General features: G+C 41.0%; 1 protein-coding gene across 2 annotated transcripts in view; it reads left to right on the plus strand.

The window, feature by feature from the left end:
• RASGRF2 (Ras protein specific guanine nucleotide releasing factor 2) overlaps positions 1-12,207 on the plus strand; it is a 137,707-nt gene that overhangs the window by 44,775 nt on the left and 80,725 nt on the right. For both annotated transcript variants that reach the window (XM_075527398.1, XM_075527399.1), the window contains exon 2: positions 1,952-2,058. In XM_075527398.1, the coding sequence (XP_075383513.1) occupies positions 1,952-2,058 (107 nt within the window). The remainder of the gene's footprint in view (positions 1-1,951; positions 2,059-12,207) is intronic.

Consider the following 12,207-nt stretch of genomic DNA (forward strand, 5'->3'; position numbering starts at 1 on the left):
TTAACGGATCTGAGCCTGGACTTCCTTTGTATAGCCTGTTAAATGTCAGTGCTGCTTCTTATTTTGCCTTGTTTCTGTTCTGTTGTTTTTTGCTAACCCTGCAGTGCTTGTGGTCTTCCGTATGAAAAGTGTTTTGTATACATGTAACAATGTTTAGTAAATTAATATAATGCACAAATGAATAGTTTTGTCTTTATAGAATGCCATCATATGTACTCATGTTACCCGAAAAGAAACCAAACATGAGTGTACTCAGACGCAGAGATGCAGCTGGCTTTATAAATGTGAGGTCCCCAGGCACAAACCTCGATGCAAATACAGGTGCACAGATAGTGCTAGAGCCAGTGTAGTGAATCTGGGGTGTATTGAACCTGCTCTGTGCACACTGTGCACCTGACTTTTGTGTTGTACATGCACAGCAGGCTGCCAGATGTTTCAGAAGGGGCCAATATATGGCTGAAATAATCTCTTTTTATATGGACAAAATTAATTATCAGTGTTGACAATATGCATGGCCAATTCTCCGTAGGTAAAATTTTTTCCCTTCTGTTTCTGTTTATGCTTGTGTTCCTTCTGCCTTGGAAATGGCTTTTAATTCTGAGGTGGTTTATACTTGCTTGATCTCCAGCATGTTGTTTGGCTCAGAGAGGCTTTTTCAGCTGAGCTGTGGGTTTGACAAGGAAAGCACAATGTTTGTTGACTTCACTTCAGGTTTCTTACTGCTGTAAACAATGGCTAGTGGCATGGGAGAACGCAAATTATATACCTCACTTGCTGACTGGAGCGAGCCTGGAATTTGCTGTTAGACCCCAGAAAGTAATTGTTGCCACGTGTGGTTATACTGAGTTCCCTGTTAACAGGGATGAAGGTGGAAGAGCGGTTGAGAAGTTCTAGGTAATGAAGAGAACTGAGTGATCTGGTGCAGCGATGTTTACCTATAGGAGCTCCTGAATCACATTGGACCTAATAATCAGATGGTTTTATGTATGGGCAGGTCCTTCACTGGTCCCTCTGCCTGTGAAACAGCTGGTTTACTAATGGGTGCATTTAAGGCAGCTATGGAAATTACAGGTGTGCATTTAGGTAGAATATTTCGCACCTATTTTCATCTAAGCTGGAAGAATTCTGTTTGCTACCTGGCTGTAAGTTAGTATGCAAGCTATGCAAAATAAGGTTGTAAATGACCAACCTTGTGAAATGGGTTTTAACGTAGATGGCTGGGGGTTCTCCCCTCCCCACTAGATATTATTATTACTACATTCTGAAAGTAGCAAAAAATTCCCTGAAATTCTGTGTTCTGTGGAACACACCATGGGCAATGTCCTTCATGTAAGAAATGCCATCGAAGAATATAACTTCTTGTGTGAATAGCATTTTCTTATGCAAACAAAAAGTTGTTGCAGTGACACTTATGGTGAGGCTTCTTGAAAGAATGGCAAAAATGTTTTGGGAGTGTGATGAATGAGAAGGGACACTTTCCTTGTCCTTTCGGAAAGGTGAGGAAATAAGCTAGAGCCAGTGCACAGTCTGCATTCTTGTGAGGAAGTGGTGGCAGTTCCAGATTTAGTATCCCGTGCGGGCATCTAAGAAAAATTTTTGATGAAAAAAATGCAAGGGAAAAAGAACTACAGACACCCCACTACAGTCACACTATTGTATTTGACTGTAGAAGCTGCTTAGGGAATTATATTCTGTTGTCTTGTATGTGGGAGCTTAAGAACAGTAACTTACAATAAGTATCATGAAAGCTATTACCTTGATACACAGGGGAATAGTTAAGGATACAGTTCCAACTTCAATCCATGTTTCATGACTAATAGCTTAAAACACATCTTTCTAGGCTGACAATGCTTTGGGCTGTATTTAAAAAGTCAGATTTAAAAAAAAAATTATTTATCTATTTTATTTAAAACAGTTTCTGAACATTTTTTTTTCTTGTTCTAATTTGCAGCATTACTTTACTGTTCTTTTTGGCCATGAAGGGCAGAAGCCACTGGAGCTCCGTTGCGAGGATGAAGTTGATGGAGATGAATGGGTAGAAGCTATTCACCAAGCTAGGTATGAAACCTGATTTTTAATCCTCAGCTCCATTTTATTGTAAATAAATTGATAATAATTTGAAAATCTAAATTCACTCTCTAAACAGAAATAAATGTCACCGTGCATTATATGTGTATTGCTTGCAATTCATGGGTATGTTATAGGAAAAAATGCCTTTATCATTCATGCTTATATCACTGTATTTTACCATTCATGTGTGATTGTGTTCCAGTTGAAATTAGTTCAAGAAGAATACTCTTTTATTGGAAACAACCCCTAGCATTAGTCCTCTGTTAGAGGTAAAGTGTGCTATATGAATGAAGTGTTATGCCAAGTGAATAAATGAGTGTTTCTTAAAAAGCTCTTATATAGAAATAAATGTAAGAAAGAGGAGGTCAAACCATTATGATGATAAAGTACAACAAATAAAATTTCTACTTCAAAACTGAAGTCCTGAACAACAATCAGTCTTGTGAAAAGGGACGTGGTAGGACTTCCAGCCATGCAGTAATCTTTCCCTGAGAAAAGGTCTGTGTGGCAAATGGGCAAGGTTTACAGTATAATCTAAATGAAAATCATCTAACTGAAGGTTTGTGAAATGGTTTGCGGAGGCAAATGTCTCTGCTGATATGCACTTCTCCAGCCTCCTCTCATAGACACTCACCTCAGCTAATCTGCAGTGCCATGGTAACGCACAAGAAACCATGCAGTTTCTGAGTTGCTTAGGACATGAGCCATGTAAACAGAAGTGATTTGCTTTATAACTAAAAATGAACACCACCAGCTAGTAGTTTTAAATTTAGAACTTGTGAAATGGGGCCCTGAAGTTGCAGGTCTTGTGTTGCCTGGGCATCCAGTCTTTGGATCTGCATCCTCTTAGCGTTGGTACCTAACTGAACAGGGTCTCATCCTTTCTTGGAAAGTACCTGGTGGGTTGTGGTATTAGGTGAACCACATTTTGCATTGTAGCTCTCCGGGTGAACACATTATTTCAGTTCTTGAGAAGCTATGAGGCTTTGTACTCTCAGCCCATCCCAGGAGAGCATGTCCATGAGCAGGCAGTCCCGTATTGCTGAGGAAGGAGGAGAGGAGGGAGATCTTCACCTTGTCCCTGGATCTGGGTCAATTTATTTTGTAGAGTTCGACTGAAAGCAAGTGAAGCAAGGAGCATGACTTTTTCCCTTGTGGTTAGGGCTTTCAGGGAACGCAGGATTCTACAGTTCCCTGTTCTCAGGATGATTTTCTTCTTGTCCGTTGCCTGGTGTAAAAGGCAAGTAAGCAAGAAAAGCTTCATAACACTGAGTTAGGATTTCTCTCTAGGTAGTTCAGTCCATAAATGTGTCACACATGAATTTTCAAGGCAGAAAATTAAGCCAATCTTAAACAATACACAGCTGAAAATATCGAGAACTTAAACCTGCTAAGAAGTTAGTCGTGAAGTTCAAGGTCGGGGTGGTTGAATTCTGACTCCACCAGAAAGTTATCACTGCAGCCTTCAGAAGATAACTGGGTCTCTGTTGTAAGCAAGATCAGTCTTTTTATCTCCATCCCTTCTGCTATTTGACTTTTTCCCCTTTATTTGTGCCTATCTGAAATGACAGTCCTAATAATATTGATCTATGGACACCACTGTGAGGGATATTCTCAGGGCCATATGTCATTTGGGGGATTTTCATAATCTACTTTTCTGCATAAGTCTCTAAATTTCTTGGGGACATTTTCCAGGGACTTGGACATCGCTTTTCTTGTTCTAGTATTCTTTTCTTGAACAAAATATCAATAAGTGACAAAAAAGTCTCTGAAATTTAGTGGCTAAACATAGAATGTTGTGGTTACTGTGGCTACTGTGGTTACCTCATTGTTCTGATGCTTTTCTACTTCACTGGAAGCTGCTTTTATTTGCTTTACATTGTGTCTAGTGAAACAACTTGGGAGTTAAATAATTAGTTACTTAACCATTGGGTCTTTTACCAAAGATACATAACAAAGAAGTGAAAATTATGGTTTTAAACTATTGCATAAGATTTTTCTTGCCAACTTAATTAAACAAAATAGAACAGATTTGCTTCGGGATTACATTTTGCCTGCATCTTGTTTTAGACTTTCTTCCTTGAGTTCATCAGTATTTTTGACAAATGGGACAAGCTTTGGCAATGTCTTCAATGTCACTGTTCATTTGAGGGTAGCCTAAGACATTTCTGACCCTTCTCTCAGGTTTCTGTTTTGAATTGCTAAATGACATTTTGGGTAGCCCTTTGAAGATACTTTTTTGTGGTATCTCAGGTGTCTTAGGTAAAAATTCTAGGAGGTATTGAGAACATTCCCCCTACCCTTAAATTGAAAACAGGCCTGTGAACATTCTGTTCTGTGTGGATATGTTGGCATTTGTGAAATAGAAACATTTAATTGCTTTCCGGAGGGTCTCATCCTCACAAGTAGCTATGGTAATCCATGTTTTGGCTGAGACAAAGTAGTTGACGTTTTTTTCTTTTTTCCTTTTTTTTTTTCCTTTTCTTAGACTGACGTATACAAAATCTAATTTTGGATTGCTTTGCATGACTTTTTGCCGAATACATGCTTGTAGCTATCAAAATCTCTTCCATGTTTTATTTATTTTGCAAGTTATAAACAAGACTGTTTTAAGAATAACACTTATGATCTCGCTGTACCCCATGTCCCACTCTGGATAAATAGGTATTTTATTTGGATGCAAATTCATAATTAACGGATTTTCTGCTGTGGCATTGTCCATTGTTTCTTGGAAGATTTCACTGTGGGTGGGATGCTACTGCTTATCATTTGGGGGGTACTGTGCACAGTCTGCAAGAGCTAACAGGCTCTTGCATGCTGCAGCTAAATGCTGCATTGCTTGTGTTCTTGTGTGTAACACCCTCTCCTCATCCGAGACAGATTATTTGGCTGTGAGCTTGCAATGGGAGGTGCAATTCAGTATATTTTAATGGGACTCCATTATAAGCTCCACATGCATACCTACTTTTCATCTCTTTCCATTTTATTTGAATTCTCAGTGTTTTGAGTTCTCAGTAGTATCCAGGGTGTCAGAGTAAGGTTTACTTCTTCTGAGTTACATTTCTGGGCTGGAGGATTTATTCCTGGCAAATCCTAATTCCTCTGTCAGTGACTGCATGTGGAAGTCCTGTTTTGGGCTTTGGTCCAGAACTTGGATCTCTTATGAAAAAATCTGTTTCACCCTCAATACACTGAGGTGGACTTTTCACCCTCTCTTACAAATTCTCCTAAGGTTTTAATCTTTATTTGCATTTAACTCAAAAACTTTTATGCTTTTTTTAATATGGATGCAGTACTCATCAAATTTCTCAGCCTCTTCTACTTTAGCTTATTGTAAAGTCTTAAATTAAGTTCTTCAGACTGTAGTTTCATGTATGCTTTAGTCCTGCATAAGCCCACATTGCTGCTGAAGGAAGCAGCTGTCATTCTCATAAGTCAGCCATTCATTCCCACACCTTTACCAACCCTTCTCTCATGCAGGCACAGGTGTGACTTTAATTAGGAAACTGATTTGCACTAAAAGGAATTATGTTTTATTTATTTTTTGCCAGCTTAGTTTTAATCCATCTCATTCCTCCGGGTCTGTTCACTGCACATCCATGCAACACACCTGTGTGCACTGCACAAGGGAGAGGGGAAGCATATGCGTGGGATGTGGGTGAGCACAAGTGCTATGTGGGGGGGGAAGTGGGAGTGCTTCTTCCAGCTAGGTCGCTGTTTAAAGTGTATGAGGAACTACTGCCCTCCAACTGGCAATTTAAAAAAAAAAAAAAAAAAAAAAGGCTTGCTCTCAGATTTGTTGGCACACTTTGCTTGCTAATGCAGAGTGTACTTCACATAGTATTTTGCAGGCAGTTGTAAGCTCAGTATGGTAGCTCAGAGCTGCCTAGAAGCTCAGAGCAAATGCCTTGCTACTAATGCCTTGCTGTTAGAGAAACTGTATTAGCTGAGGCTTGGTGCTAGAATAACCACAATTTTGTAGTTTCCAGTTGGCTGGGAATGAGACAGAGAGAATTTGAATAATGTTCAAAACATGGGCAAAGCAATCTCATATCTGCCTTCCAAATAATGTCTATCTAGATCCACAGAACAAAGCGGTAGGGGTTGCCAGAGCCAGTAGCTTGATAGAGGTGAGGCTACCACTGCTCCCTATACCCAGGTTGAACCAGAAGTGAGCCTGGGCATGTATTCCCAACTCAAATGAACACACATATGTACATACAAATGCAGCTGGCTGCATAGGTCAGCACAGGCGGAAACATTCAGCACTCATGTGGCACAGACAGCACCAGCAGCCTCATCCTGTTCCCCTCTCTGATCAGGATGAAGGTATGTTAGTGGAAAAATACATACAATACATTTATACAGTATGGGTCCCCCCAGTAAGTAGCCTAAGGCATGCAGTCTGTCCAGGAGCTGGCCATGGACCCTCCGTCTCCCTAGTTGCTGGCACCTGGAAGTACAAGCCCCCAGTGCTCACAGACCCGCTCCAGTTGCTGGTACTCAGTGCCCCCCACCCACAGATAAGCTTGCATCCCCCCTCCCTAGCACACTGTGGATCCCCCAGTAACTGGTCTAAGACACTTAGCCTACCCCAGTAACTGGCCCTGGACCCCATGGACTTCCAGGTACCTCACACACCCACATGTGCACAGTGGATCACCCATTAATTTGTGCACAGGTCCCCCCAACCCTACACATGTGAATACATACATAGACCCAAACACTGTGGATCTCTCCCGTAACTGCCTTGCACACTCAGTCTAGCTGGTAACTAGCCCTTGGATGTTCTCGTCTCCAGCTGTCACAGGCACACACACACATGTGCCAATGAGTTTCTCAGTCAACCATCCAACCTCATGGTCTTTCTGGTAGCTGGGTCGGATCTCCTGTGCCCTCCAGTGTCCAAATCACACTCTCTGATGGTCAAACCTAGACTTACTGCATCTTCAACACCTGGCTTCCCAGAGACTAATCCTACTCACCAGCTAGCCAGCCTTGGCGGTGGCTGGTGATCACACACTGACATACACACCCAGGATCATACACACACACTCCTGCCTCTCCAGTGAGTTACTGGCACGGCAGACACACAGGGCCCTGTGGCCCCTGGGTCCCAACTCCAGTAGCTGGCACTTAGAGCTCCATGGATGCATATATGGAGTCCCCTCACCCAGCAAAGTAGTTAGAAATGGAGTTTAATGAGAAGGCAGGATGGACTGTGCTGGTCAGGTGCAGAGCATGGCCAGACAAGTGTACTGATCAACCTGATTACATTCACCATTTATCCCCTTTTGTCCCCTTATCTCTGTGTTTTCCCAAGTTTGCTCCTCCTCAAACCTCCTTGATCCCTCGCTTTCCCTGCCTTTGGTTCCTCCCTTAATCATCCCATAACAAGCCTTGTACAGTCCCAAAATGCTCTTCCCTGTATCCCATAATAAGTTGCACACCCCTATAGTTGGTAACCCTTCTCAGCCTGAAAAGTGATCTGGAGAGCCTTTCCACTGCCTCATCTGGATGGGTTTCACCCGCTGGCTGATGAGGCTGGTGGCTCTGGATGGGTTTCACCCGCTGGCTGATGAGGCTGGTGGCTCTCCTGTCATAGCCCTGGGAGGAGCTGGGGTGGGGTAGGGGGCTTGTTTCTCTGACTGGGTTATTGGGGTTTCCCTGCCTGGCATTGTGGCCCTTCCTGTTTGTGGAGATGGGCCTTGCTGATCTTGTGGCAACCTTGGCAGCAGCCAGGTCAGGGGGCTCGTTTCTCTCGATTAGGTTATTTGGGTTCCAGCAGCTGCCATCGTTCCTCTGTGCTCCCTTGCGCTGGTTAAGATCAGCCCTTTATCACACACCCTAACATTGCCTACCAGAGGTGACCCTACCTCCTGTGCTCCTTGCACAGCACTTCATAGAAATCTGTTTTATCATCTGAAAGGCTACGTTCCTGGAGCAGACATCTCAGTGCTGCTGCAAAGGGCTCCTTAAGCTCCTCAAGGGCGCTTGTAGGTCTTGGCAGACAGCACTTGAGATAGCTTAGATGCAAAACTTAAAAGCAGTGATGGTTATTCTGGTAATTATGGCTGTCCAGGTGATTGGTGTGGTAGTTGTTTTCTAAGGGAACATTTGAAATCCCCCCAATCACATTCTCTGGAGGTAGTAGCTACAAGTTCATAACAACTCTGTGAAGCCTCAGCTCACGCAACGAGGAGTGTCCCTTCTGTTGTGTTTGGTGTGGACTTCATAGCTGCTGTTGAATTCTGTCCCAGTTTTCCATAGTGGGGTAAGGTGCCTGTCTGCTCCAGTTTGTTTGTGTAGTCATTGAGTCTGACTATTCCTATAGCCAGATTTTCCTGGATAAAGGAGTGCCAGGACAATTGAAACAGCTCCTTTTAGCACGAATTGTAAATGAGTCTGATGAGTAACACGTTGGTTAATGAGATGTGTTTTCAGGGTGCTCTCGTTCTCGCATAAGAGGGTAGCATTCCCCTCCCCGCACACCCATGCTTCTAGAGTAAGCCATTCCCCAGTGACATGGTTGGGTGCACAAAACCTCCTGTGGTTGTTGGGTCCACCCTTCCGAAAGAGTTTGTATTCCAGTTTGTATTTCCCTGTCTTAATTAAAAGCATCTTGTACTAAAAATCATGAGCCATTTGGGGTGTGGACTTCTCATGCTCTCCGGTGTATCACACAGTCCTACATGCCCCCACCCACCCTCCAATCCTGGTTGCTGTAGTTGTTCACCAGTCCAAGTGCCATTTCCCACCTGTTTGACTGGAAGACACCTCTTTTACAGACTTTCTAAACAGTTGTCCGTGCGTGTCTGAAAGCCCATCTTAATTTTGTATCTTCTGATAAACCTCAGCCCTGTAACCCTTGCAGCCGTAGGTGTCCTTTGATATCCCATATTATACAGGAGTCCATTAAAGGTTAATGATACTTGTGTACAGGTGGTCTCCCAAGTCATGTTGGTTAGAGTCATAGGGATGGATTGCATGAGTTCTATTGCAACTTTTACTATTTCCATCCCTAGTGTGGCTGTTAATGTGCCATTAGACTTTAAAACCTGTCTGGAGGCTATTCCTCCTCTGTTAAGGAGTCCTATAGCTGCTTGAAGGTGGTTAGTATGGGTAGAAGTAGGCAATTTCTTTTGCATTCCGGACCCCCAGAGCCATATTGCCTGGTTTTCCTAAAGAGTTGATTATGTTGAGCATTTTGCATTTCAAAAGGGTGATTTGGTATGACCATAAATAGTTCTGGCCAGGTCCAATGCCTGGTGCTTTCAGCTGCCTGAGCAGCTTTAGTACAATTAGCATGGAGTGATCCAATGAACCATAACTCTGGTCTGAATTCAGTACAAAAATCAATTATATATGCTGGTAGCACTACTGGAGCCTTTCTCTTGGTCTGCTACCACAACAAGGAGACCCTAATAATGAGGCGCTGGTTAAACTTTCTCCAGTTTTCCTACATTTTCTGAGCATGTCAACTCTCACGGGGCCTAAATGATGCATCATTTTTCTCAGGACTTTCTTAATTTCTTCTTGTCTCCATTTGGTAGGTAGTGGTCAATCAGAGCTTAAGGTTCTTGAAATATCTGTTTTGAGTCCTGTCTCTACAGACTATAGTAGGAAATAAGTACAGCCTCAGTTTTCAGGATGATCTGTCTTTGAGTCTTGCTACGTGTTATTATAAATTTATAGAATTGCTTCTCTCAGTAAAATGTTAATACAAATTCATAGAAAGCTGTGGTTCGCAGCAGTTGCTTCTTTCTATTAAATGATATCCAAGCCAGAGAACTAGATCTAGGCTGGCTGCTTACAAGTTGTTATATGAATTTTTCATCTTCCTTTGACATTTGAAAACTTTGGTACAATTTTCTTTAACAAAGGATTTTGTATACATGTGTAATCAATGTGGAAACCCTGCCCTCTTGGAAGGCTCCTGGTATTTATGCTGGATATACAGGTTAGCAATTTAGGCATGATGATCTTTAACTCATACATACAGAGAGTTGGATGAAAAGGGTTGTTGGAAGTACATGAAGTTTATTCCAAAATCCTATGATTTTCCTTTTCCAGAGCAAGTAGCAGTTTCGAGAAGGAAAATGGATAGCCTATTCTAAGTTACTGTAGGTGTACATAGGCTTTTCTAATTAACTCCTCTTCATACTGCTAATTATGGGAGTGAAGGAAATGTTGTTTGGTTTCCAGGCTGAGACTGACATTTTAGACAGCTGAAGCCACTAACCAGGAAAAATACTCTTAAGTACAGCTCGAAAGAACAAAAACTTTTCAATCTTTCAGAGCAAAGTTCTTGTTCCCTAGTAAAGCAAGACTGTGGAATTCTGGCTTAATGCATTTAAAGAAGCTGAAAAAACTAGACAAAGTTTCTTCCCCTAAAGGAGGAAAATAAAAATAAAATAAAGTGGAAGAAAAACATTGTCTATAATAGTATTCTGAATCTTACATCAGCTCTGAGTGCAGCTGCTGTTCACCCTTTGTGATTCTGTGTCCTACTATTTTCCTCAGTCTTGAATAAAAGCAAAGACAAATCTGTCAAATTCTGTATTGGAAATATTTGGTAGCAAAAGTTTAAGAAAATTTGAAAAAGATAAATAGAAAAAAGGTCTTGTCACCTTTCTGGATCTGGTTTTAGGTAGAAAAGACTACTCTTCATATTAAATGAAAATCAAGGTGGTGCTTCAGGCACTGAGGAATGCATTTTCTTACACATTAGATATGTTTTTATCTTCCTAATGTCTTTCATCGTTGTAAAAGAACAAGTGCTAACGGTGTTTCTAGCTCAGACACTTTATGATGTGCAAATGCCTTTTAAAGTGCAAAGAGATTAAGTACCGTGGTTTCTGAAAAAATGGAATTCTTACAAAACAAAAAAGATTCTTATTGAACAATTTTAAAGAACTAAATGTCATACTTTATTACTGTTTATTCTACAGTTAAGATACATGGATTGCTTCATGGCAGATTTTTTTACACGTTTTACTTGTTGGAAGAGATGCTCTGAGCTGTTGGTTTTTTTGCCATTTATTGTTTACTATTGGAGTAGTTAAAATATAAAAATAAATGCGATAGAATTAAATTCACTTCCTATTCTTTTTATAATCTATTCGAGGAGGAAAAACTTTTGCTTTGGATAGCTGTGGGAACTCATTCTAATTATTTTAAATCTAAGCTTGCTTTCCAGGTGAGGTGTTGAATTTAATTGCTGTACTTAGTATTGGCCCCCTCCAGTGTATAAGTGCACTAATACCAATTGAAACGGCAGTAAATATATAAAAAAATATTAACTGGAGAGGATGCACATTATTACATTTTTAAAAGCCTCACAGTATTTAATAGCAAATACTATTTTTGTTGAGTGCTGTAACAAGGAGAAAGAAATTTAGGAGAAGATGTGCAATCCAAAAATTCCTTCTGTCAAATCCTGGGCTAACTTGACAGTGGAATAAGATATAATAGTCAGCATTTTCAATGATGGATCATAAAATAGTAAGAGATCCCTTGTCAAAGATTTAGGGCTTCATTCTGCCATGTTTTGTGCAGTTTTCTCTTTATCTTGTAAAATGATTTAACTCTCAGAGGAACAAGCTTCCTGAAACCTAGGTAAAGAGGCAGTATGTGTCTGTAGATTTTTCTGAATCAAGGCCAGCAAAGAAGCACTTCGTAGGACTCTGCTTTTTCTGCACATTTAAATTATCTATGTGAGAGAGACTGAATCATGTGAAAGAACAGTCTGATGAAGATGTTGCATAGGAAGAAACTGATTTCTCCTTTACCAGAAGTTGTGAACAGTACTTCCAGTACAATGCCCATCGCTGCTCTGATTGTGACATCTAATTGCACTAGGAATACTGTCCCTTTTCAGGAAAATACAAATCAATGGCAGTTTGCCACCCAAGAGCTAAAAGAAAGGACTGATACCATAGTTCCTATTACTAATTAGAATAAATGCATTTATTTGAGTAATCTCAAACTGGCCTAAACAATAAAATAGGTGTTAGCGAACTAAAATAACAGTTACGAAGGGAATTCTTCCATAAAGAGATCTGACAGGTGGAGACAATTAGAAACAGTTCTGATGAAGTGTCAAATGCTCTCCCCAAGTCCTCCCAGAAGACAGAA

Source organism: Mycteria americana, chromosome Z (genome assembly GCF_035582795.1).
Source record: "Mycteria americana isolate JAX WOST 10 ecotype Jacksonville Zoo and Gardens chromosome Z, USCA_MyAme_1.0, whole genome shotgun sequence".
Classification (NCBI taxonomy): Eukaryota; Metazoa; Chordata; class Aves; order Ciconiiformes; family Ciconiidae; genus Mycteria; species Mycteria americana.